Genomic DNA, 26,146 nt, shown 5'->3' on the forward strand with positions numbered 1-26,146 from the left:
GGGCGCGGGTCGTGCGCTCCGCCCGGTGCCGCTCGGTGCCCCCCGGTGCCGCCCGGTGCCGCTCCGCCGGCCCGGCCCAGCCCCGCAGCCGCCCCCATGGCGCTGGAACAGGCGCAGGGCGACGGCCCCGACCCGCCGCGCCTCTGCGAGCCCGGCCCCGCCGCGCCGCCGGGCAGGTAACGGGGGGGCCCGGCGGGGCGGCAGCGCACCGGGATGGGGCGGGGATGGAGCGGGGATGGAGCGGGGATGGAGCGAGAATAGGGCCGGGATGGAGCGGGAATGGGGCCGGGATGCGGGCGGGATGGGGCGGGAATGGAACCGGGATGGGGCCGGATGGGGCGAGAATGGGGCCGGGATGGAGCGGGAATGGGGTCGGGACGGGGCCGGGATGGAGCGGGAATGGAACCGGGATGGGGCCGGAATATAGCCGCGATGGAGCAGGGATGGGGCCGGGGTATAGCCGGGATGGGGCCGGGATGGAGCCGGGACGCGGCCGCGGCTGAGCCATTCCTCGTTCCCCAGCGGGAGCCCGCTCTCCGCCCCGGAGAGCCCCAGCGAGCCCGGGCCCGGCGGGGACGCGGAGCCCGCGGCCGCCCCCGGCCCCGGCGGCGATGCGGAGCCCGGGCCCGGCGGTGCGGAGGCCGCGGGACAGAGCGGAGCGGCGGCCGAGGAGCCCGACGAGGAGGCGGCCCCGGCCAGGCCATCGCAGAACATCGCGGTGCAGGTGGGTGCAGCTCCCCGGGGCTTACGGGGGTTCTGCTCTGCGGGGCCATGGCCCTGCAAGGCTCCCAGATGACAAAGAACTGAGTAAGCCGTGACTGAAGGGTAAAACACATCTGTACCGCTGCTGTGTGCCTGGTCCTCTGCTTGAATTTTAATTAAAATTAGACCCTAATGAGGCCACACCTGGAGTGCCATGTTTAGGTCTGGGCTGCTCAGTACAAGAAAGAGAAGGAGCTACTGAAGAAGGATGCAGTGGAGGCTGTGAAGATGATGAGGGGTTTGGAGCATCTCTCTTATATGGAGAGGCTGCAGGAGCTGAGCCTGGTTGGGCTAGATAAGTCTGAGAGGGGATCCCATTAATGCATATAAATATCTCCAGGAGGTGTCAGAGGATGGTGCCAGCTTCTTTTTGTTGGTGCCCAGCTATAGGATGAGGAACAATGGCCGTAAACTAAAATGATAAGTGTCATCACAATATGACAGTGATCTCCTTTCTGTGGAGGGTGGCAGAGCACTGGAGCAGGTGCCCAGGGAGGGCTGGAGTCCCTCTCTGGTCACTGCAGGGGCTGATCTCAATCATCTCCCTTCACAGACCGACTTCAAGGCGGCTGATGCAGATGTGAACACAGACCAAGACATTGAGAAGAACCTGGTGGGTATCAAAGCCCTGTGCTCAGGCTCTGCTGCTCACACTCCCAGGCACAGGAGCTGGAGCTGTGCTTCCCACTTTATTCCTGTCAAAATAGAATCACAGAATCATTGCAGTTGGAACAGACCAAGTCCATCAAATGTCAGCCTTGAAGTCTGTTACAGGCTGTCCTTGTTACAGAGGAGCTTTGCTCTCCCCTGCAGGACAAGATGATGTCCGAGAGGGCCTTGCTGAAGGAGCGCTATCAAGAGGTGTTGGACAAACAGAGGCAGGTGGAGAATCAGCTGCAGGTCCAGCTTAAACAGCTCCAGCAGCGGCGGGAAGAGGAGATGAAAAACCACCAGGTATTTGGTGAAGAACTGCTTTTGTTTAACCTGCCCTGTAATTAATTTTAAAGTCTTTGTGAAGAGGCAGGACAACCTGCAGTCCAGAGCATCAGTCTCCTGAGTTTCCTCATAATAACCAATTTATATCTTGACTCAATCTGCTAAAAATAAAGACTTTGCTGTGTAATCTCATTAACCAATTTATCAGAAAAAAAAGTATTTTAAATCAAAACCGTAACTTGGTAATTTTGCTCTGTATCTTTGTGATGCTTCTTTTACTCCAGGAGATCCTGAAAGCCATTCAGGATGTTACGATCAAGCGAGAGGAGACTAAGAAGAAGATGGAGAAAGAAAAGAAAGAATTCTTGCAGAAAGAGCAGGATCTCAAAGCTGAAATTGAGAAACTCTGTGAGAAAGGCAGAAGGTATTTGTACAGAAAAGAAAGTGTTTATTTTTGGGGAAGAAGACCTTGCTTAACCGTGATATAAACCTGATGGAGCAAAGAGCTTTAGGAAAACTCTTAGGAAGCAGCGAGTATTTAGGTCAGACTTGTATATGGATGAATTTGGGATGTATTTGAATTGGCATTTTTGTGGAGCCATTCTGTTATGTCCTAGAGGTCTGGTTTTTATTCTGAGGCTCAGTGGTGTTTTTGGGTAAAACTCCTCCAGTGATGGCTCCGAGTGCTCAGCCCTTTTCCCCCGAGTGACGGTGGCAGAGCACATGCTGGGGGAGCAGCACAGCTGCCTGCAGCCAGCCTGGTTCTGTGCCACAGCTTTGTGCAGTGTCATGAGACAGCAGGATTTGTGCTCCAGAGGCTGCTGTTGGTGGCTGTTTTCCCACACACATTGCAGGGAGCCCTCCCCAGCCCGTGGTGTGGGGTTGGGGATGTTTGGATGTGGGCCCTGCTGTGTTGGGGCTCCAGCTGTGCTGTTCCTTTTCTCCCGTGCAGGTTGCTGAAGGAGCAGGAGGAGAAGGAAAACAAGATTGCCTCTCTGATTGCAGAGCAGTCTGATGAGAAGTAAGGCTCTTATCCCTCACCTGATTAGTGCTGTCCAGAGCGCTGTTCTTCCTGTCATTCTGCCTCAGAGGGAATCCAGTGCTTTGGTTGGGCCAGAGCAGAGACAGTGAGCCAGCACTGCTGGCCACTTACGTGCCCTAGAGGTTTTATCTCCTCTTTCAGCATCAGGGCTCTGGATTAAATCTTCCTTGATCCCAGCCACAAGCAGACTCCTGGATACTTGTGACATAAAGATCCCACAAGATTAGAGCTTGTGCTTGGTGATTGACTCAGCTTGTAACTGCTACTTCTGACTGAGCTTCAACTCCCCAGAATTAGGGCAGACTGATTGCCCTGTCTGTTCCCCACAGCTGTCCAGCTCCACTAAACTCTGGCTGTTTAAAGCTGGGCAGAGATGCTCCAGGTGTTCCCAAAGCACAGGTGGAAATGCCCAGCTTTAAACTTCTCCAGGATCAGAACAGCAGAGCTGCTCGGGTTGATTCCTGGTTCAGATCTTCCCTGGGGTTGGACTGAATTTTGCTGAGGGGAATTCCTCTTGTTTGGCCCAGTGTCTTTGCATGCTGCTTGTTTGTGTGCTGTGGAGCAGCTCACTGCTGGGACAGAGACTCACACAGCCCGGGGAGCTGGGGCAGGTGTCACGGGCTGGACACTGCTGATCTTCCGTGTTCCAGCCCTCCAGAGCTCCTGGGATCCATCCTCTGGGGCCATGGCAGTGCCTGAGCCTGAGGGGGCTCATTCTGCTCTGTTCTGTGTGCAGGCAGCTGTGGGAGATGGAGCTGGACAAGCTGAAGAACCAGCACAATGAAATCAACAGGAACATTCTCGAGGAGACAGAGCGGGCCTGGAAGGCAGAGGTGAGCAGGTGACTCCTGCCCCTGCAGGCTGGTTTGAGGTTCCAGCTGGGTAATGGGCAGTGCTGTAGAAGCAAGGCCAAGTCCCACTCTGTGAGATAAGAGCAAAGATGAACACGTGTCAGGGAGCATTAGCAGGGAGCCGTGCCCAGTGCCTGGGCTGGCAGCAAGAAATGGGAGTACAAAACTGAGCTCTGTTCACAGATCCTGTCCCTGGAGAGCCGGAAGGAGCTGCTGGTGTTGAAACTAGAAGAAGCAGAAAAAGAAGCAGAGCTACACCTCACCTACCTCAAGTAAGTCTGTGTCGTGTCAGAAGTGGCAGGGAGGGTCCCTCAGGTGAGCCTGTGTCCCTTCTCCTCTTCCTCTGCTCACCTTGGAGGTTGGACTGGAATAGTTCAGGATTTCCTATGGTTTTCTTGGTGTGATTCAGTAATGTCCCACAGCAAGGGTGTGTGGGGCTGTGCTTGTGCCCTGTCACTGTTCATCAGCCAGTGCTGTGGTGTCCCTGTGTGTCCCCCAGGTCAGTCCCTCTCCCTTGTGGGGTGCCCCACCTGGGGGTGAGCCCTTCCCACCCCTCTGGAGAAGGGGAAGCCAGGGGGGTGTGGGGGTTGCTGTTCCCACCTTGCAGCCAGTGAGAGCACAGTTGCAAGTGGGAAAGTTCAGCTGTGCTTGCAGGTCTGCACCGCCCACGCTGGAGACCATGAGGCCAAAGCAGGAGTGGGAGATGAGGCTCAACAGGATACGTATGACCAAGCAGAGTGTCCGAGTAAGTTCTGCTGACCTCTCCCAGCCTAGCAGTGAGCAGTTCTTCACACACACAGTGAGCCCTTCACATACACCGCGTTCCTCCCTTCAGCTCCTCTCCCTTCTTTTGTGGAGCCAAGCAGTGCCACTTTAGGGCCTGCCACCCCCTGCCTTGGAATGCCCAAACTCGCTCAGCTTTGATAAACAATCCTGTTTTCTTCCCTCTCTGCCAGGATCAGTTCAATGACCACATCCAGATGGTGAGGAATGGCACAAAGCTGAGCAGCCTCCCCCAGATCCCAACACCAACGCTGCCTCCTCCACCTTCAGAAGTGAGTGCCTCTCCAGCCCCACAGCGTGGTGCTGCCAGGCCCTGGCACAGCCTGCCTGGTGCTGGGCATGTGTGGGGTGGCCCATTCCCTGTCTGGGCTTACCAGAGAGGAGAGGAAGGGTCTCCTTCACTTTCCAGCTGCCAGTGCCTGCAGTTCCCACCTTGCCTGCAGAGGAGGGCACTCAGCTCTGCTTCCAGGCGCTCTCACTCTAACCAGCCTTTCCCTCCTGCCCTGCTTTTCTTTCTCAGACAGATTTCATGCTGACGGCATTCCAGCCCAGCCCCTCCCTGACCCCCCGGCTGCCCTTCCCCATCGGGCCCGTGCCCGTCCCCATGGTCATGCCCAGCGCCGATCCCCGGGCTCTGTCCTTCCCCCTGCTGAACCCCGCCATGTCCAGGCCCAACCAGCCCTCCCCACCCCTGCCCGCCTCCCAGGGCAGGAGCAGCCCGGTGGTGGCATCGCTGCTGGGCACCCACAGCCCCCACATGGCGCCCGCTGCCCCCATCCCTCCTCCGCCCGGCCTGGGCGGTGCCCCCGAGTTCCCCCGGGCCCAGCCGGCCGACAAGCTGGAGAAGCTGCTGGAGAAGCTGCTCACCCGCTTCCCTCAGTGCAACAAGTAAGGCTCTGCTGGGGGTTTGGGGGGCAGGGGCTTGTGAGGGCGCTGGGAGCTGGGATCAGGGCAAGGGGGGCTCCTGCTGTCAGTGGGGTCTGCGGGAAGGGAGGCAGGCAGAGGTGGTGGTCTGCAGCAGGTCTGCCCTAGTGCTGGGGATGGGGATCACTGGGAGCTTTGCAGGGATATCTGGGCGCAGCCCCCCCAGCCTGGCTCGGGGGGTTCCCTGCTCTGTCCCCAGTGCTTTGGGGAGAGAAGCTCCTCAGCACATGGCTCACCTCACCTGGAAGCTGGAGGGGAAGCACACGGCCTCCCCCAGGCAGCGGTGGCTGAGGGATCCCGGTGTGTGAGCACCAGGAGCTCTTAGCAGGCTGCTGTCCACGCAGGGCCCAGCTGACCAACATCCTGCAGCAGATCAAGACTGCCCGCAGGACCATGGCCGGCCTGACCATGGAGGAGCTGAACCAGCTGGTGGCAGCCAAGCTGGCAGAGCAGCAGGAGCGGGCAGCGGCCGGTGCTCAGGTGGGACAGCCTGGGGGCTGCAAGGGGGCCTGGGGAGCAGGGAGAGCTTTGTGGGGAGCAGGGAGAGCTTTGTGGGGAGCAGGAGAGCTTTGTGGGGAGCAGGGAGAGCTTTGTGGGGAGCAGGAGAGCTGCTGGGGAGCAGGGAGAGCTGCATGGGGAGCAGGAGAGCTGCTGGGGAGCAGGGAGAGCTGCATGGGGAGCAGGGAGAGCTGCTGGGGAGCAGGAGACATGTCTGGGGAGCAGGGAGAGCTTTGTGGGGAGCAGGAGAACTGCTGGGGAGCAGGGAGAGCTGTCTGAGGAGCAGGAGAGCTTTGTGGGGAGCAGGAGAGCTTTGTGGGGAGCAGGAGAGCTTTGTGGGGAGCAGGAGAGCTTTGTGGGGAGCAGGAGAACTGCTGGGGAGCAGGGAGAGCTGTCTGAGGAGCAGGAGAGCTGTCTGGGGAGCAGGAGAGCTTTGTGGGGAGCAGGAGAGCTGTCTGAGGAACAGGAGAGCTGCCCCTGCTCCCCACAGAGCTCGGGCTGTGCGTCAGGGCTGTCCCCTGGGCTCCCTGTGCTGCTGACTGCAGCGTAACCAGGGAATGGTTTTCCCTGGGGTGACTCCTCTGTCCTTTCGTCCCTGGCTGTTCTGACGTGCCTCCTCTGCCTCGCTGCAGCCTCTGGGCCGGATCAGGGCTCCCATGTTCTCTGCTCCCCTGCCTCAGATCAGCACGCCCATGTTCCTGCCCCCGGCCCAGGTCGCCTACCCAGGAACGGCGTCACACGTAAGGATGCTTGGCTGGACTGGGGAGGGGGAGCCTGCCCGGGGTGTCCTGAAGGGATGGGATGAGCCCCTGGGGCCGGGGGCTCTCTCCTCACACAGCTGCCTGGCTGCTGAGGTGAAGGGGAGGATTGGGGCACAGATCCTTTGGGTTTCACACTGGAACAGAGGGACACGAGACGTGATGGTGGCTCTCAGGGCGTGATGGCTGTGGGCAGAGGGGACTGTGGCCTCGGGCTGCAGCTGAATCTGATCAGAGCTGTGTGTCTGACTTCCCTGCCTCCTCCCAGACCCCAGCTGCCTGTAAGCTGTGTCTGATGTGCCAGAAGCTCGTGCAGCCCGGTGACCTTCACCCCATGGCCTGCTCACACGTGCTGCACAAGGAGGTGAGTGTGTTCTGCTGCTCAGAGCCTCCTCCTGGTCCTTCCAGGTGACCCTTCCCGAGTCCTTGCTGTCCTGACACCTTGCCAGGAGAAGGGTACGATCAATAAACAGCTTCCCTGCATCCTGTCATCCCATCCTTTACTCTTGGCTGGGCCACCCTGCGTGGCCAGGGGGTGGTGGCTTTAGGAACAGGCTGCCCTTGTGTCCCTGAGCCTGTGTCTGTGAGGGTTGGATGCTGGAGCAAGGCAGTCTGGAAGGATCTGGAACACAGGGTCAGGGGAGAGCTGCCACTGCTGCCCAGGTGTCTGGGTGGGGATGCCAGACAGGAGCTCCTGTCCCATGGGTCTGGCAGTGGGTCACTTGTGTGGGCAGCCCCCCATCCCAACAGCTCTGGGGCATCAGTGGCCCAAGGAAATGGAAACTCCAGTTGAGGAGGGCCTGATGGTCCTGCAGGGGTGACAAGGGCTCCTTCCTCACGGTGACCTTGTGCTGGAGGCTGCAGGAGCAAAGGAAACCACCCCTGAATCAAGTGTACAATGATGGCACTTCTGGGTTGGGCCAGTGGCTCTTGACTAATTCTCTCTCTTCCAGTGCATCAAATTCTGGGCACAAACCAACACGAATGACACTTGCCCCTTTTGCCCAAGCCTCAAATGACGGCTGCTGGGACAGCGTGGGCCCCTGGGAGGAGTTGCTGTGAATAGACAGGATCAGTTCTAAGATTTCTACAGTTCTATATTTATACGATCATGTATACACATGTACATTTTTATTATATAGGTAATGTGTGTATAGAAAGTCTGTAAACATACAAATTCATAAATAAAGTGTGTATATTATGCAGTGATTTGCTGCAGCTCCTCATTTCTCAGTCTGCAGCCTTGCTGGCTTCTTCCAAATGAGGGTCAGTGTTCCCTGCTTGCTGGGAACCACCTTTTCCCACTTGGCTCCCCTCAGCTCCTTTCCTAGGGCCATTCCTCATCACCTGCTGCCCCAATCCCTGCCATTCATCACCTGCTTTTTCCCCTCGTGCCAGCGAACGAGTTGCGGACGAAGAGCCGATTTTTGTGGTCATTTATTTTAATGTCATAATAATTTACCGTGTTAACATTCATTGTTCTTACATAGACACTGGGTTACAGAGTACTGGAGCCTCCAGCGACAGCCCGTGGTCCCATCCTGTCCTGTCCCCTCCCCTGCTGTCCCCGGGCCCGGGGAGGGAGCACAGGGACGCGGCTGCGCTGCAGCTCGGGATAAACCAACCTGTCCCAATTCCTGCGTTCCCCCTCCTGTCCTTCCTGCTAAAGCTGGGCTGGCTCACCAACCCTTTCTCCATGGATCTCGGTGGGATTGCGAGGTGCTCAGCACCGCTGAAAATCTGGCAATGACTCTCTAAAAATCCCCCCTCCCTTTCCTGGCAGTCGGTGGCAGGAACCGGGCACTGCTGGCAGCCCCGGTGCCCACCCAGCTCTCGGGGCATGTTTTAAGGCAGTGGTCCACAACAGAGTCTCTGGGGTCCTGGGGGTCCTGGGCAGGCACGAGGGTGGGGGAGAGCGTTGTCCTCTTGCAGGGAGTGGCTGGGTGGGGTCTGGAGCGGGGCTGGGGGCTCGGTGTGAGCAGGGGCAGTGTGGGGGCTGTTGTGGCAGTGCCCCTGCAGGGTGGCTGCTTTCCTACTCTGCCGGTGTTTCCTGGCTCCCTCGCTGCCTTCCCAGAGAGACGTTTGGCTGCAGGGTTAATTACCAAGCTCTGTGCTCGGTGAGTGCTGTGGGTGCCCAGTCTGTCCCTGCCTGACCCGGTGGCTCCGTGGGCAGCTGCCAGCTCAGCCCTGGCACTGCAGGTATGCCCTCTGCATTCATGGAGGAGTGATGCCTTTCAACTGTGGAATCTCCGTGTCTGAGCCCTTTCCTACCCAGGCTGGAGGCAGAGAAGCAAGGGAACACAGCACTACCACTGCCTGCAGGGTCACAGGTGTCTGCTCTGGGGAAGGGACGGTGATCCTGCAGCACGGGGAGGATCCTCACACACCGAAAATCCTCTCTGAGGACAGAGGCGCCTTCTGTGCTCAGGGTCCTTTGGGCTTGTGAGCCACTGCTCTGCGTGCTCCAGCCCGGCAGCCCCTCCTCGAGCCACCACCACATCTCCCACCACACACACGGGGCTGCACTGTGAGCCCTGGCCCTGCGTGCTGCCAACAATGGCTGAGCAGAAGGCTAAAAAGATTTAAAAAAAAAAACCCAAAACAAAACAGGACCGACCCCTAACGTTGGAACAGTGGCTTTCAGGGCTAGAATTAAAAATAGAGATATATGGATATACTGTACAGGTGAGAGGCAGCCGTGCTCTGTACACGTGGGACCGGCTCTGTACACGCTCTCAACGCGCTACCAGTGACACGCTTTGTAAAAAGAAAAAAAAAAATAAATACAACCATGTGTTTACAAAACAATAAACGCTGCAGTTCCCGCAGCTGCCGCCTGTCCCCGGGACGCCAGGGTGTCTCACAGCCAGGCCTGGACGTGTGGAGTGAGCAGGGAGGAGCTGCTGTGCCGTGGGGTGCGCTGGCGGTGAGCTGGGGGGCTGCAGGGGGGTCCAGGCTCCCCTATGGCTTACAAAGGGCTGGGTGGGCTGGGGAGCAGCCCCTGCCAGGGCTGGGAACCCCACTCCTGGCACTGGCTTCTGCATGGCAGCCGCTGCTGATGCTGGAAGCCAGGGCAGGGAGCTTCCCATGCCATGTGATGTGGGGAGAGGATGGGTGCCTGCTCCTGCCTGTCCCAGGAGGGTGCAGGGAGTCCTGGGGCTGGCAGCAGCAGCAGCACAGCTCGGGAAGGCAGGAAAATGCAGGGGAAATGTGAGAGTGAGCGGTGTAGGGGCAGCAGGGCAGGAGGGAAAGCCCTGTCTGGGCAGCCCAGGCTGGCCCTGCAGGGCTGTCTCTGAAAAGCCCGAGGCTGGATGGCTCCAGGGTGATCCCTGGAGTCTGGCTCAGTGCAGGGAATCACAGGGGAGGCACAGCTGCAGCACAGCTCCCTACAGGAGAGCCTGGGCTGGCAGCTTCCCCACGGGACGAGCTGGAAAGGGACGCACAGGGATGGAGGGGGACAGGCAGGGGATGGCTCAGCAGCGTCACTCCATCAAGCCAGGCAGGATGGGTGGGAGAGCTTGGTCCTGTCCTGGTGCTGGAGCACAGAAGCTGCCCCCAGCGCCCTGGATGGGGCTGCTGAGCTCTCCCAGTGCCACGCTCCTGCTGCAGCTCCCAGACGAATGGAGCTCCCCTGGCTGCTGGCCCTGATGGACACCGAGTCCCCAGGGTGAGCTCCCCACACTCCACCACACCCCGGGAGCGAGGCCCTGCCCTGCTGCCTCACCTGCAGCCCCGGGGCTGTGCCCGCTCTGCCCTCACTTCAGCAGGGAGATGTCGTCGGCAAAGTCGTCGTGGTCCCGCCGCAGGCAGCGGAAGCAGCGCCACTGGAACACCATGAGGCACAGGGGCAGCATGAAGAGGGCGCAGATGGCCGCCATGACGTAGGCGATGGTCATCAGCGTGGACTCGTCCGTCTGCGGGATGTTGTAGCCGCAGTCCTCCATGTTGGAGTGCAGGTGGGGCCCGTCCACCGCCGCCGTCCGGAACTCGTCGTGCACTGCGGGAAGGGAGGCAGGGTCTGGTCTCTGCACACCTGTGACCGTGTTCCCCATGGCCCGATGGGGAAGAGAGAGGATCTGATCTCATGTTCAAAGGCTGATTATATTACATATAGCTACATTAGTATATAATATAATTATTATATTTTCAAATATTTATATTATATTATATTATATTATATTATATTATATTATATTATATTATATTATATTATATTATATTATATCTATACTAAAAGAATAGAAGAAAGGATTTCATCTGAAGGCTATCTAAGAATAGCAAAAGAAAGAATGATAACAAAGGCTTCTGTCTCGGACAGAGAGCCCAAGTCAGCTGACTGTGATTGGCCATTAATTAGAAACAACTCTAGGAGACCAATCAGATGCAACTGTTGCATTCCACAGCAGCAGATAACCATTGTTTACATTTTGTCCCTGAGGCCTCTCAGCTTCTCAGGAGGAAAGGGTTTTTCATAGAAGATGTCTGTGGCACACACCCATGTCCCCGTCCCCTCCCCGCGGGCCCAGCTCACCGTGGCAGGCGCTGACAGCGAAGCCGATGCGCTTGCGGGCGCGGTCAAACACCACGTAGAAACCCTCCATGATCACGGCGCCCATGACGGTGCCCGTGGAGGACTGGGAGATGGCAAACTTGTAGCAGTCGTCCTGAGAGGTGGCCACGTCCTCCACCGGGCGCAGGTATTGCTGCAGGGGCAGGGGAGCGCTCAGGGAAGGGGCACGGGAGGCAGCTGTGCCCACCCAGCCGTGCCCTGCCCTCTCCAGCCTGGGCCTGGCCAGCCCAGCACTCACCTGGGGCAGGATGGTGATCCGGAAGGACTGGTTGGTGGCCTCCCCCATCAGGTAGAGGGACAGCACCGGGAAGATGTGCCAGGGGGTGGTGCCGACCTGCCAGCAAACCAGCTGCTCCCCCAGCCAGAAGCCGTCTGGGAACTTCTCCGTCTGCCAGAGGGAAAGGGAAGGTGAGTGGGGCCAAGCTGGGCAGGCAGCAGAGATGCCAGGCTGGTGAGGGGCAGCTACACTGCCACAGCCCCTGGGCTGTGCCCGTGGGGAAGGGATGGGTTCCACTGACCGAAGATGCTGTTTTGATGGATTTCACCGCAGCCTCAAACACCTTCTTCGGCAGCCTGAGGTTGGTGGTCCCGCTGTCCACAATGCTCTTGTCGTAGTTGTACTGGGGGGCAGAAAGGAGGAGTGACCCAGGTGCAGGACCCCAGCCCACTCCCCTGAGCAATGCTGGGTGCCTCCAGTGCCCGTGGGGCAGTGCCACCACTGCCCACCCACCTCCTTGCAGTCCATGTTCAGGTCCTGCCCGTTGACCTCCAGCTTGACGATGATGACCTCGTAGTACCACTCCTTGCGGATGGGGGTGTACCAGATGTCACCCACGTACAGCGAGCGGTCGATGCCCCCGATGATCTGCAGGGCAGACAGGACGGCGCTGCCACCACGCGCTGGCAGTGCCACAGGAACCCCCCAGCCGCCTGTGCAGGGCTCACCATGCTGCCTCCCACCGAGGCCACGGCCTCTGTCTCGTTGGGAGAGAAGCCTGTCCCGCACAGCTGCAGGGAGAAGATGTTGGGCACCCGCGTCTGCTTCACCAGGGAGTCAAAGAAGGGCTCCAGGCTGTCGTCGGGCTGGTGGCAGAGAGAGCAGAGGCAGGACAGGGATGTGTCAGTGCTGCCCCTTCTCCAGGAGCTCTCTGCACCCAGGGGAGCTCCCCTCAGCAGCACTGCTGTGCCCCAGGGGACAAACAGGGACAAGGAAAAAGGCAACCGAAGCGTTTTGGTGCTGGCATCCAGGACTGCCAGCCAGGACTCACCCGGGCAATCTCGGCATACGCCAGCCCCAGGATCCCTTCCCAGTTGGAGCCGTTGATGAAGAATTTGTCAGACTCCGTGATGGCAGCGATGTTGGCTCTGACAGTGACGTTGGGGCCGTGGGGGATGGTGACAAGGTCAGTGCCCAGCTCCCCTTCCCACTTGCCCTGGGTGTAGGGCACATACACCCCCTTCCGCAGGTCACGGTAGGTGCTGGACCTGCAAGGGCAGCAAAGGGACGAGTCAGACCAGCAGGGTTTGTGTGCACCCAGCCACTCCAGAGGCCAGGTCGTAGCTGGCAGGGTGTGGCCAGACCTGCAGCAAGGAGAAGCAGTGTGCCCGAGAGGCTGTGCCCTGTGTTCCCCCACAATACTCACAGCTGCCGCTGGTAGTATCTCCGGAGGAAGGGGTGTGGTGCAGCTCCCACAGCGAAGTTACTGCTCCCTGTGTCCACCAGGATATTCAGCTGCAGAAGGAAGAAAGACAGGAAGGGCCATGAGTGCAGTGGGACCCCCTTTTGTTGTGCCCAGAGAGGAGAGAAGGAGGAGGTGGAGCAGGAGGCAGCGACATCAGGGAGTTGCACAAAGAGCAAACACCATCCAGCATTGTGCAAACAGATCATGAGCTCCTTGCTCAGCCTCAGCCCCCAAATCCACAGGCAGGACTCAGGAACCACTTGGCAGGTGTCTTGGGGCAGCAACACAGGGTGCACAGGCTGCCCCTGCCAGGAAAGCAGATTTGCTGGCACTGCTGGTGGGCAGGATGGCTGGTGGGCAGCCCCCGCGGTCCCTGTGCCCGCTAATCACCACCCATATGCTGAGCCCTGCTCCCGATTCATTCCTGCCTGGGCAGGATTACCATGCTGGCAAACATCCCACTGGCAGGCCAGGAGTGGGCCAGCCTGATCCTGCCCTCAGCTGACCTGTGCCCGTGGCCCTGGTGAGGAGATGGGTGGGATGGCTGGGGTGGGATTGCCCTGGTGGGATTGCCCTGGTGGGATAGGGGCTGTCCGAGCCTCCTGGCTGTGCTGGGCAGCAGAGCTCGGGGTGAGCCCTGGCCCCAGACCCAGGAGCTGCCTCACAGCAGCACCCCGGGCAGCAGCTCCAGGGCTTTGGCCCCTAATCTGTGCAGGCAGAGGCAGAGGAAGGAGGTTAATGCGCTTGTGTTAATCGCAGCAGCGCCGGCTGCAGCTGCAGATTCCTCTCCCTGACAGGGGTGGCATGTCCTGAGTGCCCCAGCTCCACCTCCCTGCCAAGGGGAGCGTTTCAGGCTGTGGGTAAAGCTCAGGGCAGCACGTTCACCCCTCCAGTACCCACCCTGGGCAGGTGCCAGCTCAGCACCCACCACACAGCCTGGCAACCCAGCACCTGCACTGCCAGGGCTGCTCCCAGCTCTGTGCCATTAGGGGCCACTGCTCCATCCACACAGCTCATCTGCAATCCCCAGGGCACCCAGAGGAGCCCGGTTTCCCTGGAGAAGGACCTGCTGAGCTGACGCTGCAGGGAGAGGAGGCAGGGAGGGTTTTTACTCTCACAGGCTCCATCCTGCTGAAGGGGTCACGCACAGCACCCACGTGGAGAGGACCCAGATCCTCGAGACTCAGCCCAGCCATCCATTCAGGCCAGGACATGGCACGTGAACTGGGGAGGCCAGGACATGTGTGGCAGTCCCTGCACTGCCTGAAACCTGTCCCTGGAAGTGACAGCCCCTCCAGGCACCTCAGCAGCAGCACTGGCTCCGTGCCACACACGTCCCTAGAGCTGTGTGCTGCTCCTGGGGCACCAAGCCTGTGCCATCTGTCCCAAAACACCAGCTCCTGCTGCTCGGCTCACCCCTCTCCCCTGTGTGTTTATGAATCAGCCCGTTCTGGGGAGCCAGGGAAACCAACACGCTTGGGCACATGGAATGTGTGAGCAATCAGCTGCTGACGGTGACTTGGCAGCGCAGCACGGCTCAGAACCAAAATTACAGCACAAGGGGACACAGAAACTTCCTTGTCAGCATCGGGAAGGTGAAAGGAAAGGTGAGGAGATGGATCACCCTCTCCCTCTCCCTGCTGCGTGAGAGCCTTTGGGAAGGATGCACCCACCCCGGGGCAAGCAGGCTCCCAATTTCCTGCAGAGGCACAGCAGAACTCTTTCATAGGAATCCACTCATTCCATTGCAGTGTCTGGAGGGATTCTGCTCCAGCACACACACACACACACACACACACAGAGGCACCACGTTTGCATTTGGAAGCAATCCAGGGCTGGAGATGCTGCCCAAAGGGTGGCTGGCTCCGGAACGCGCGGGTGCCTGGAACAGGTGGTTCGCACGGAAATTATCTGGCAGCTGCGACACGTGGCAGGCAGGAGATGATGAAATCACATTTAAAACCAGATTTCAGAAATAATCTCCTCCCTTTTTTTTCCTCCCAAACACACCCTGCCAGGCAATGTATCCCAGGCACACAAGGACAACACAATAGTGCTCCCAGAGATCAATTTCCATGGTATCATTCCTCCATCCACTCCTTGCTCCCATTGCTCTCTCCCACCACACACACAGCCCAGCCAGCTCGTGGGGAAAGCCAGCCTTTATTTCAGAGCCTGTGTGGGTGCTGGCTGTTCTGGCAGCACCCAAAAAGTACTGATGGCAGGCATGAGAGAATGTGGCCCTGTGCTTGGAGGAACTGGAGCCTCGATCACCGAGCTGGACCGCTGGGCCAGACTTGTTGCTGGTGACAATGGGGATCAAGATGGGCACAAAAGGATTTAGCAGTGGGAACCTCCCCGATCTCATCCATAAAACAGGGGAGGAGCTGGTTGCCCTGTGCTGTGTGACTGGCACCTGGCCCTCAGCACTCACCCTGGCCCCAGCAGGCAGGCACACGGTGCCACACGAGCTGGGCAGCGTGCGAGGGATGCTGACAAAAAGATGGAGCAGGACCAGAGCCTGGTGACGCACCAACGCCTGCTCTGCCGGCTCCCTTTCCATCCCATTTTCCTGCACTTTGTCTCCCCACGCTGCCCCAACTCCTGCGCAGCAAAAACCATCACGAGGCGCCCGGGAAAGCCGAGCTCGGGAGGATTTCTGGAGAATTTCCGCGGCCGGGAGCAGCAGGCAGAGCCAGGCAGCAGCTGCGCCCGGGGCTGCGCTGGGAGGAGCTGCCAAGCGCGGCTCGGCCGTGGGCTCCTCCGTGCCCGCATGTGCCCGCTCCAGGCGGGCACGGGGCTGCGCAGCCACATCCCACCCGCCCGCCGCCCACAGCCCGCGCGGCTCCCGCGGCTCGGGAGCGGGGAGGGAGGAGGGATGGAGCGGGGAGGGAGGGATGGAGCGATGCAGCCTGGCTCGCCCGCACGTAGAGGCACACGCAGCACCGGCCCCTGCGCCCGGGCAGCCCCGGGAGCGCTGGGGTCACCTTCGGCGGGGCCCTGCGGCCAGTTTTAGCCGAAAGGCAGCGGGAAAAGCATCAGCGGAGCGATGAGAAGCAGGAATGGTGCCCGGGCCGTGCGGAGAGAGGGAGGCGAAGCCATGGTGGCACCCGCAGCGCTTCTGCTCCGCGCCCCGCAGCCCCGCACTGGGCCCGAGCGGCACCCGCAGCCCCGGGGGTGCGGGGAATGCAGGGAATGAGGGAGATGCGGGGGATGCGAGAGATGCGGGGATCCCCTCCCACCTCACCTTCTGCGGGGGGCTGCCCACCGTCATCTCCACGTAGTAGCCCTGCCCCGACTTGCCCCGCAGGTTGTCGATCATGTCCACGAAGCTGCCGGAGCTGTCGGGCTCGGCGTCCAGCGGCGCCCGGCGCTGCCGGAGCCCCGACGGCGGGGCCGCGCCGCCCCGCAGCGGCAGGCGGATGCGCGGCGGGGCCGGGAGGGCGCGCACGACGCCCAGCCACAGCAGCAGCCAGGGCCAGGCGGGCGCCATGGCCGCGGGGAGCCCTCGGGGGACGCGGTCAGCGGGCCCGCAGCGCCCCGCGCCTCGGCGGGGCGGCCGCGCCGGGGCGGGCGGGCGGCGCGGCGGCGGCGGGCATGGCGGCGCGCACGGACCCGCCCCGGAAAGCCCGCCCGCCGGCGGAAGCGCTCACCGAGAGACCCGCCCCGGCCCTGCCCGCTGCCCGCGGCCCTTGGCCGGTCCCCCTGCCCGTGCCCGTCCCGCTGCCCCGTCCCGCCCCGCCGGGACAACCGGGGCACACCGGGACACGCCGGGCAGGACCGGGCCGGGCTGCGGGCGGTACCCACGCGTCGCCATGGCAACCGCAGCCCAGGCGGCCCCGCCGGGGTGACGTCATGCATCCTGCCTCCCCGACGGCCAATGGGGTGGCGCGCATCGCCCCGCCGGCCAATGGCGGGGAGGGGGCGGGCCCTGGGGCAGCGGCCGCGGCGGCTCCCGCGCTCCCGGCAACCGGCGGCACCCGCGGGGCGGCGGACGGGGCCCGCGGCACGGTGAGCGGCGGGCGGGCAGGGCCCCACGGCGGCGGGGAGCCGGGCCCGGGCCCCGGGAGGGTCCCCTCGGTGAGCGGGGGCTGCGGGGAGCGGCCCCGCGCCGCGCGGTTCCGGCCTCCCTCCGCACGCGGGCTCGGGCTGTGCGAGTGTCGCGTGGGTGCTGCCGTGATAACGGGCGAAAATGGCTTTTTTTCCTACTTTTTAAACTACCCTATCAACCAGAGCTGTTTGTTCTCCTTGCCAGCCGCGCTTTTTCCGTGGCTCCAGGCTGGCGCGGCGGCGGCTGCGCTGAGGCTTCGGTTCTGTTTGCACGGAGCTATAGAACGGTTTTTCGGGTTGGAACGGACCTGAAAATCACCCTGTTCCACCCTATGCCATGGGCATGGGCCTTCCGTTATCCCAGCTCGCTCCAAGCCGCCCATCCAACCTGGCCTTGAACACTTCCAGGGATGGGACTGCCGCAGCTTCTCTGGGCACCCTGTGCCGGGGTCTCCCCACCCTCACCGGAAAGAATTCCCTCCCCAGATCTCACCTAAATTCTCGTCTTTTAGTTTAAAGCCGTTCCCCCTTGCCCCCATCTATTGTAGCTGCCCCTCAAGCACTGAAAGGTCGCACTGAGGTCTCTCCATTTGTGGTGAGGCAGATTCTCCAGGAGAGGAGTGAGCCCATCACTCATCCCCCAGTGCCAACTCCAGGGATGGGAGATGGGGCTGAGATGGTTTTGGGAGAGGAAAGTAAGAACAGAAGGCCCTGAGTGAGGTGCCCACACCCAAACGACTGGGGACGTTTGGGAGGGGCAGTGGTGTGGTTTGGATTTCCTGAGGATATCATCACCTGGAAGTGCCAGGATTAGTTAGTTGCTGCTTCTAAGACTGACTTTACATAAGAGTTATAAATACAGCGTGGGTTGAGGACATGGGGAGGTGGAGAGAGCAGTGCTGGGCTGTGTCACAGGTGCTGATCCTGCTCTGGTGCTGTCACTGCAGGTACCTGGCAGGTACCACAACCCCCTGGGTCTCACAGGGAAAGCACAGGAATGCTTTTTGCACTGAGAATTTGGGGGGGATTAGGCTGGAATGTTTGACCTTGGTGTTCAATTGTGTGCTTGAGCAGCAGTTGTGGTCCTGCAGTGCTTGTGCTGGCCCAATGTGGCCACACAGAGGCACAGGTGAGGGTTTGGGGTGAGCTGGGTGGGCTGGAAGGGCCCAGCTGTGCTGTGCCCTGGGAGTTAAATCACAAAGCAATGCTTTGGGAAAGTTTGTTGGTTTCTCTTCCTTCCCTGTCTCATTTCAGCTTATTTTTTGCCTGGTTACAAAGTGCCTGAAGCATCTTTCCTGTGAAGCCTGGGGGATGTGATTATAACTTTGTCCAGTTCAGCTCTGCTGTCTGTTTCCACAGCCCATGGCAGTGTGTGTGGGGGCTCTCTGGTTCAGTTTTGCTGTGTGTGCTGCAGCAGAAGGGCTCTGCCCTGTCCTGGGGCTGGGGAATTGCCTTTCCTGAGGGCAGCTGTGACTCTGTGTGGTTCCTCCCCGTGCCAGGTGTGGCACCCATGGCAGGAGCCGTGCGCATTGGGGACCAGCTCATTCTGGAGGAGGACTACAATGAATCCTACGTTCCCATGGAGCAGGGTGAGTGAGCCTGTCTCCCCAGGGGCTGGGAGGGGGGATTCAGGCATGCAGGTCACTTCCAGGGGTGTTCAGAACACGGGGATTGTTTCTGGAGTGCTGGAGAGGGCAGAGCACAGGGGAATTTAGCACAGCTGAGTGTCACTCCATGGTGTCACTGCCCCTGTCCCCAGCCTGGCTCCACAGGCACACAGGGCTCTGCTGCTGGCTTTGCCTCGGGATTTCCCAGTGTGCCCACAGCTTCAGCTGAGGAGGGTGGCTCTGCTGGGTGGACCAAGCTCACATTTTGCTCTCTGTTTCCCCAGAAATCCGGGATTTTGCACCAACGATTGGGATTGACCCCGACAAGGAGTCGGAGCTGCTGTGGCTGGCCAGGGAGTGCCTGGTGACCCCCCTGCCCCCCGAGTGGAAGGCCTGGTGAGAGGGAGCTCTGGCAGCAGCTGTGCTGGGCATTCCCAGTGCCAGGACAAGGGGAGCAGCTCCAGCTGGCAGAGGATTGGGTTTGCTGGGGTATCAGGAGCTCAGGGTGGCAGAACAGTTTGGGAAGCTGGGTATGACATCCTGGGAGAGCTGCTTCCCTCACTGGCACATTTGTGGCCCCCTGGACACATCACACTCCTCTTCCCTGAGCTTCAGGTGCACCATCAGCAAAGATATTCTGGCCTGTGCAGCCGTGTTTTTAATTTGTGCTCTTTCACCTTTCCCTGCTGTTTTTGCCCTGCAGCCAGGCCATTGCAGGGGGTGACGTCTATTTCTTCAACTTTGAGAGCGGCCTCTCCACGTGGGAGCACCCCTGTGATGAGCACTACAAGCAGCTGGTCATCAGGGAGAGGGAGAAGCTGCTGGCACGGGGCAGCCTGAAGAAGGAGAAGAAGGAGAAAAAAGAGAAGAAGGACAAGAAGGAGAAGAAAGAGAAGAAGAAGAAGGACAAGAAGGAGAAGCAGCTCCTGAAGGAGCTCCCTGTGAGTAGGATGTGCCTGCAGTGCTTTGGGGAGGGCTGGGCAGGGAATGACAGGGACACAAAGTGCTTTGTGACCCCAGGCCCAGTGATGGGCAGTGAATCAGCTGGGTGGGAGCACTGGGTACAGAATCACCTTTGATTTTGGCTGTGAGACTCTCTGGTGTGTCTGGGAGGGAGGGGAGTATGCAGGACCCACTCAGATGGGCCAGGCATTTGGAAAGCAGAGTGTGTGAGTGACTCAACCCTGTTTCCCCACCTGTCCCTGGACCCACTCAGAATTCTGACAGCAGAGTGTGTGAGTGACTCAACCCTGTTTCCCCACCTGTCCCATGTGTGGGTGTGGGGTCTCTGAGCAGGGTCAGCCCCACAGCCCCTGTTTGCCCAGGGCAGCAGTGTGACTGTGCTGTCCTGGCAGTGACCCCCCTGTGCTCCTGCAGCCCCCAGGCTCCCAGCTGGCCCCCATCCAGCCTCCCCTGGGCAGCCTCTCTCCTCTCCGTGGCCTCACCCCGCCTTCCTCCGTCGCCCTCCGTGGGAGCCTGGACCTGGGCAATGTGTTGGACTCCAGCCTCAGCCCCAAGGAAGGAACGCTGGTGAGGCTCCCTCTGCCCTGGGAATGTGCCCTGGAGGCACACTGCAAAGGTGTGGGGACACTTAAATGACAGGGTTTGTGATCTTCTGTCAGTTTGGAAATACCGTTGTATGTTAAAAAACTCTATTTCTTCTAGTGCTACATTAGTGGTGAGCTTTCTTCTGCTGTCTTTGGCAGATTGAAAGAATTGTTTCAATAACTGCTGCAGAGGAAAAAAGAATGTTAAGTTTTAGTAGAATTTGGTGCCCAAATGAAGCATGACAAACAATGCAGATAATGCATTTTAATAAACTACTTTCACTCGTCTATTTGAGGATAAAATTTAAAGAGCTATTGTCCTGCTGAGTAAGGATTACAACCATGTGGAATGCTTTGTTTATTTATTACTAGAAAGTGACCTGGGGATGAATGAAACTTGTTAAATGGGAAGAAATTGACCCTTTAAAGGAAGCCAAAGCAAAATGTGTGCAAAACATAAACATAAATACCTTCAGAAATAAACAAGCATGTTGAGTGGTAGGAAACTGCCACCCCCAGCAGCCCAGTGTCTCAGTGGGTTTGTATTTCCCTTTCCTGCTGTCTGACCCCTCCTTTCCCTGGCTCCTGGCCTGCACAGCCTGCAGAGATCCCAAAGCCCTCCAGCCACACCAAGAACCTGCTGGATTTGATCTGTGAAGAGAAACGTCCCTTGAACGTGGCAGTGCCAGAGAAATGGAGAGAGGAAGATGAGGACAGTGACCATGAGGTATTTGTGTGCCCTGCCTGTGAGCAGAGTGCTGGAGCCTCCTGGTGCTCTCCTGGCAGTGGCTCTTCCATTTGTGCTCTCTTTTCTTTGTGCTGCTTGGTCCCCAAAATCATCTGACCCTATTTTCACATGGAATCCCTATTAGTGAGCATCTGCCATGGTGTCATTCCAAGGTGCATTTGGAGGCGCATTGCCATGGCTCTGCTGCCCAATTTCACTGCTGAGGAACCCTCCTGTGGCATTGCACGGGTGAGAACTCCATTTTGGCCATTTATTTATTTTTATTTTTATCCTTCAGAGTTTCCCTGGGACCTCAAGGCTGTTAAAAAACGTTTACCTGGACGTTGAAGCCCTGGCAGGCAGCTTTGACTTTGAGGTAAGACCAGGGTGATGATCCAGGTGGGAGAGGCACTGCCAGGGGATGAGGGTGCAGGAACAGTGACAGAGGGATGAGTTTCCTGTGAGAGTGAGGAAGAGGCTCCTCCATTCTGCTCTCTGTTTGTGGAGGAAGGCTCAGTGAGGAAGAGGCACCTCCATTCTGCTCTCTGTTTGTGGAGGAAGGCTCAGTGAGGAAGAGGCACCTCCATTCTGCTCTCTGTTCATCAGGGCTGTGGAGGAAGGCTCAGTGAGAAGGGGTCTCCATTCTGCTTTGTCATCAGGATGGGAGGAAGGTAGTGAGGAAGAGGCACTCCATTCTGCTCTCTGTTCATCAGGGATGGGGAGGAAGGCTCAGTGAGGAAGAGGCACCTCCATTCTGTTCATCAGGGCTGTGGAGGAAGGCTCCTTGGCAGCAGAAGCTGCAGTGCTGGCCCTGGGCAGGGGACAGGGGAGCATCCTTTGGGAATGCTCTGCTGCTGTCCCTGGGTTCCACAGGAGCCCTCACGGGGGCTGCACGTGTCCCCTTCTCTGTGCCAACACCAAACCTGCTCTCCTTTCTCCTCAGCCTGCTGCTAAATCCCATGCTGGGGCTCAGAGCATGCAGAGCAGCCAAGGCTTGAGCAGGGGCTGTGCTTTCCCTCTGCTCCTGAGCTGGGATCAGGCTTAGCATGACAAGGGCACAATGGGAAGTGCGTTGTAAGCAGCTCTGGTGATTTGGCCCGACTGTTTGTGCTGACATTAATCCTTTCTCACCGCTTTGAAAATCCTGTTCCAGTATCTGAAAGGCAAATTAATTTCTTTTAAAGTGTTTTAGAGTATTTTCCTTATCCTTTTCACGGCGCAGGAAAATTAAGCTGTAAAGTACTTTGCTGGAGAACCTATTCAGGGCGCTGGGCAGGATCTGCAGAGGCTTATGCTAAAGTGGATGTGACAAAGAGAGCCCTGACTCTCATCTCCAGACAACAGCAGCCTGTGGGGGCCCAGCTCCTCACTGCAATGTTAATGTCTGTGGAAACAAAGAGCTGCCTTGGCATTTCAGTGCCGTGGGGATGGGGCTCTGGGAATCCATTATGGAATGGCAATTGCCAGGCTGCTGACCCAGAGCGGTGATAGCCTAGTCCTGATAAGGCAGCAGTGCCCGACTGGAAAACAGAATTCCTCTGTAGCTCCATGAGATGGCAGCAGAAAAGCATTCCTAGGAGGAACCTCAGCTGCTCCCTTGCCAAGCAGCAGACAAGGGTTTGGGTAGCAGGTCCTAAGGGGGAAATCGAAGCAGAAATGGGTGAAATAATGAAAAAACTGCTTCATGTAGCCCGTGGTCAGGGTTGGAGGCCTGTATTCAAAGGAAATAGGAGGTTTTAGTGACTTGCTGAGCCAGGATGTTGGGTGGAGCAGAGGCAGCATCAGACACAGCTCATGGGGAGCTCAGAGCAGGAGCAGTGAGTTCATGGAGCTGGCCAGCAGGAAAAGCAGAGAGAAGCATCCACAGCTTGGGAATGTTTGGGAATGTGGGCCTGTGGGTCCCTTTGTGCTCCAGGGCTGCATGTGGGTGGGTGCTGACCTGTCCTGGGTGGGCAAATGCTCCAGCTTGGGGAGGTGCTGTGGGGGATCCTGCAAGTGGCTGTGTCCCCCCACCCAGGAGAACAGCAAGGAGGAGCAGGAGGAGCGTGGCAGCCCTCCATCAGCTGGTGCTGCTGGTGCTGCTGGTGCTGCCCAGCCCCACGGGAGCCCTGAGGAGGAAGCTGCCAGCCTGGCAGAGGTGACAGTGGCTCCCTGGCATCCCTGCCCTGCTTGCACGGTGCCAGCCAGGCTTTGCATGCAGTAGGCAGCTGCTGGTGTTGTGGTGTGTGGTGTCTGCAGCTGCTTGGCTTGTTGCTGGTGCTGGTTAAAGTTTAATGCTGCTCGCTGGGAGCAGTGGTTTGAGAGGCAGGGATTTCCCATCAGGTAGTGCCACTCGGGGTGGGTGGGATGTCACAGCTTGGGAAAAATCACCCAAAGCCAGTTATAACCCAGCTGACTTGCCCAGCTCTGAAATACAGAGAAAATCTCTAGAAAATCTCATAGAAAGTCTTCCTGCAGGAGGAAAAACCTTCCTATTCCTCCTCCTCCTGTGGGTCTGACTGCCACGGGTCCCTCTTCTGCAGAGCTGCATTTGTGATCATCAAGGTGTGAGCCTGACAAAAGGGTTGCCTGTTATTGCCATTGAAACAGGATTCTGCCAGCCAAAGAGATTATTCTGGGATATTTCAGTAGCTCAGGTGAACCTGCCTGGGGAGAGGTCCTTTTGTGTGCACTCCATTGCTGGTGTGCTGACACATTTTGGGGTGTGTGTGATCCTGTTCAGGCATCAGAGCCCTGCTTGGCCTCGTTTGGGATATCCTGGACACTGCCAGGTCCCATGGTGGGATGTCCTCAGGAGAACTCTGGAGCAGGTTGTGCAAAAGGAGCAGAACTTTCCAGCCACCCTAACCCCCATAAGAGGGGAAGCACTAAAGAACTTCGCTGTGCCCACCTTTACTGGGTCCTGCTGTCCCCAGGAGCCTCCTGTGGCTGGTTGGTGCCCCAGGGGCTGGGAGCTGTCAGTGCCAGGGGATTGATTGCAGCTGAGCCCCAGAGCTGCAGTTTTTGGGCAGTGCCTGGAGCTGGGCTCCTCCGCCCTCTCCATCCTGCTGGATGCTGTGCCAGCCCTGGCAGAGCAGTGACACACTCAGAACGTGCTCCAGGAGCGCTGCAGCCCTGGCCTGGGAGCTGAGAGCGTTCCAGAGGCTCTCTGATAAAAATACACAGCTAAAATATGCGCTCAGTGTACAGAACACGGCGTGCACAGGAGGCAGGCGCTGTTTGACAAGGCAGCGTGGCATTAATAAAACAGTGAGCGAGTGGGATGTGCCAGCAGCTCTGTTTGCATGCTGATGCTGATGAGGGAGCCTTCCCCTGGCCATGCCCCTGTCCCTGGGCAGTGCTGTGGCCTCCCCTCTGCTGGAGAGGCAGAGGAACCTTTGGGTGACTAAGCTTTAATTTGGGGCTGGTTTTCCCCCATCTCTCAGCCTCCTGTGTTAGTCACAGGCTCTTTCTGAGCTCTGAGTGCTGCTTTCAGTCTGTCCCTCTGGAAGGTGGGATGGAGATCCTGCCTGCTCTCCCCTGCTTGAAATGTCAGCAGGCAGAACTGAACTGTCCTGTCGGGGTCTCTTACAAATTTCCGCCTCTCACCAGACAGATCCAATGTGGGAGCACAAACAGGCCTGCAGTGGGGCACGTGGGTGCTCACAGGGCTGGTGGCCTTGCACAGCCACTCTTACCCGCTGTGAATAAACAAACAACAGATCAAAAGAAGTCAGAGCCCAAGAAATGAGTGAGGTTATGCCACTGGAGTCCCTTGCCTTGGAATGGGACTACATGGAAGGAAATCAAACAGGTCTTGAAGTCACCCAAAGATTTGTGATTGTGCTGCTTGCTGTAGGAGAGCCTGCGCTGATCCTGACTCCTGCATCCCCCAGGGAGAGTGTTGGGTCTGTAATTGTGTTTGACTTGCTGCCTAGAAGGAATCCTTAAAATCGAGGCACCCTGAAGAAGCAGCAGAGTGTTGTTCCCTGGATTCTGGAGCGGCGTGCCCCCCGTCTGCAGCTCAGCTCCTCTCTGGGGAGCCTGGCAGCAGCCTGAGTGCCCAGGCAGAGCTGCAGGAGCCTGCTGGGCACCAGGCAGAAGATGCTCAGGTGGAAGGAGACGCCTCTGCAGCTGAGGAGCTGCCTCTGTCCGAGGGGCACAGGAGCTCAGCAGGGCTGGAGGTGCCCAGCTCTGCCGGGCAGCCCCGAGCTGCCCCTCTGCCTGTGGAGGGCACAGAGCAGCCAGCCAGCCTGGCTGCCACTGCTGACACCCTGTCCTGTGCAGAAAGGGCGCTGCGGGAAGAGAGGGAAGAGGCAGCAGCTGGTTCAGTGTCAGAGGACAGGCTGGATGATGGCAAAGTAAGAGTCCTGCCTGTGTGCTGTTGGTGTTGGCTGTTATTGTCTCGTCAGGCCCTGACTCAGGACAGCTCTTGGGGCACTGTCTGCTTCCCTGTGCAGCCAGCCCAAACCTTTCCTGCTCAGCAGGGCAGTCATTCCTGGGAGTGCTCTGAATCCCCAGCTGGGCACCTTCATGGCTGAGCTGGGCAGTCATTCCCTGCTGCACACCCCAGGCACAGCCACCCCAGGCACAGCCCTGGGTGTGTTCTGTGCTCTGCGGCTGCAGGAGGAGCAGCCCCAGCTTCCATTGCCTGTGCTGGGCCAGCAGGGCTGGCAATGCAGCTCACCCCGAGCCCAGCTGCCCGTGCTGCTTTGTTTCTCCTGCTGTGGTTGTTCTCAGCTTGCTCAGAGCTGCGCTCACAGCTCCGTGCGAGGTGAGAGCTGGGAGTGGGGCAGAGCCCAGGGCTGTTCTGGAGCTGGTTCTGGAGCTGGGAGCGCAGATTCTGGCAGCACAGACCCTGCCTGTGTGTGAGGAGAGCTGCAGGAGCAGGGCTGGGGCTGTGTCACACTGCCTGCCCACAGCTGGGCTGCCAGACCCGTGCTGCCCACCCTGCCCACGCTCCAGAGCAGGATCCCAGCCAGAATTGGGGATCTGATGGACGATCTCTCTGCAATCTGGCTGCCTTCCTGCTGATTCTGATCGTTTCTCAAGCTCACTGATGCGTAATGTCTGTAAGAAATGATGAACTGCAAATCTGAGCCTGGAAAACGCCCTGAAGAGCTGAGGGTGCTGCTTTCCCCTGCTCATCTCCGTGCACCTGAGCTGTTCTGCTGAGGTCAGCAGGGCCACAGGGTGCTCCCATCGAGCAGCTGCAAATGGCTGGGAGTGCAGGGGCACTTAGGCACAGCAAAGTGGAATTTTAAAGTGCTTTTATGGCTCCAGCGCTGGGCTGGGAGCTCTGAGAGCTGCAGGGATCCTTGCAGATGGAGAGGAAGCAAGTGCCTTGTGTCAGGGGTGTTCAAGGAGCACCTCTGTGCCCTCCCCAGCTCCAGCTCCTGCCCTTGTGGTGCTTTGTGCTTGTCCTGTGGG

The 26,146-nt window shown here is 58.9% G+C and overlaps 3 protein-coding genes across 10 annotated transcripts in view; 2 read left to right on the forward strand and 1 right to left on the reverse strand.

The window, feature by feature from the left end:
- The first annotated feature begins 26 nt into the window (after positions 1 to 26).
- Positions 27 to 7,763, forward strand: RNF214 (ring finger protein 214). Of its 2 annotated transcripts, none has more exons than XM_064732134.1 (15): positions 27 to 176; positions 523 to 724; positions 1,316 to 1,375; positions 1,576 to 1,716; positions 1,983 to 2,122; positions 2,651 to 2,719; positions 3,477 to 3,573; positions 3,775 to 3,863; positions 4,234 to 4,336; positions 4,548 to 4,646; positions 4,895 to 5,262; positions 5,643 to 5,778; positions 6,429 to 6,536; positions 6,823 to 6,918; positions 7,508 to 7,763. In XM_064732134.1, exons 1-15 carry the CDS (start codon positions 97 to 99, stop codon positions 7,571 to 7,573), a joined length of 1,854 nt encoding a protein of 617 aa, XP_064588204.1. In that variant the 5' UTR covers positions 27 to 96; the 3' UTR covers positions 7,574 to 7,763. The 2 variants fall into 2 exon arrangements, with proteins under 2 accessions (XP_064588204.1, XP_064588205.1); XM_064732135.1 differs by having other exon boundaries at positions 28 to 176; positions 4,246 to 4,336.
- Positions 7,764 to 7,975: 212 nt separating this feature from the next.
- BACE1 (beta-secretase 1) lies at positions 7,976 to 16,372 on the reverse strand. Its single transcript, XM_064732136.1, has 9 exons — positions 16,054 to 16,372; positions 12,768 to 12,856; positions 12,393 to 12,609; positions 12,070 to 12,207; positions 11,855 to 11,989; positions 11,643 to 11,744; positions 11,363 to 11,512; positions 11,086 to 11,257; positions 7,976 to 10,551 (listed from the first exon to the last, which is right to left on the reverse strand). The coding sequence occupies exons 1-9, from the start codon at positions 16,297 to 16,299 to the stop codon at positions 10,310 to 10,312; spliced, it is 1,491 nt and encodes a 496-aa protein (XP_064588206.1). The 5' UTR covers positions 16,300 to 16,372; the 3' UTR covers positions 7,976 to 10,309.
- A 264-nt stretch (positions 16,373 to 16,636) lies between these two features.
- Positions 16,637 to 26,146, forward strand: part of CEP164 (centrosomal protein 164) — a 28,066-nt gene continuing 18,556 nt past the window's right edge. For 3 of the 7 annotated variants that reach the window (XM_064731966.1, XM_064731967.1, XM_064731969.1), the window contains exons 1-9: positions 16,685 to 16,817; positions 18,356 to 18,445; positions 18,748 to 18,859; positions 19,167 to 19,404; positions 19,841 to 19,993; positions 20,609 to 20,737; positions 21,036 to 21,113; positions 22,755 to 22,874; positions 24,655 to 25,077. In XM_064731966.1, the coding sequence (XP_064588036.1) occupies positions 18,367 to 18,445; positions 18,748 to 18,859; positions 19,167 to 19,404; positions 19,841 to 19,993; positions 20,609 to 20,737; positions 21,036 to 21,113; positions 22,755 to 22,874; positions 24,655 to 25,077 (1,332 nt within the window). In that variant the 5' untranslated portion in view covers positions 16,685 to 16,817; positions 18,356 to 18,366. Of the gene's footprint in view, positions 16,818 to 18,355; positions 18,446 to 18,747; positions 18,860 to 19,166; positions 19,405 to 19,840; positions 19,994 to 20,608; positions 20,738 to 21,035; positions 21,114 to 22,754; positions 22,875 to 24,654; positions 25,078 to 26,146 lie in introns of all 7 variants that reach the window. The other 4 variants (XM_064731973.1, XM_064731968.1, XM_064731970.1 and 1 more) reach the window with 4 other exon arrangements.

This window comes from Zonotrichia leucophrys, chromosome 24 (assembly GCF_028769735.1).
Source record: "Zonotrichia leucophrys gambelii isolate GWCS_2022_RI chromosome 24, RI_Zleu_2.0, whole genome shotgun sequence".
NCBI lineage: Eukaryota > Metazoa > Chordata > Aves > Passeriformes > Passerellidae > Zonotrichia > Zonotrichia leucophrys.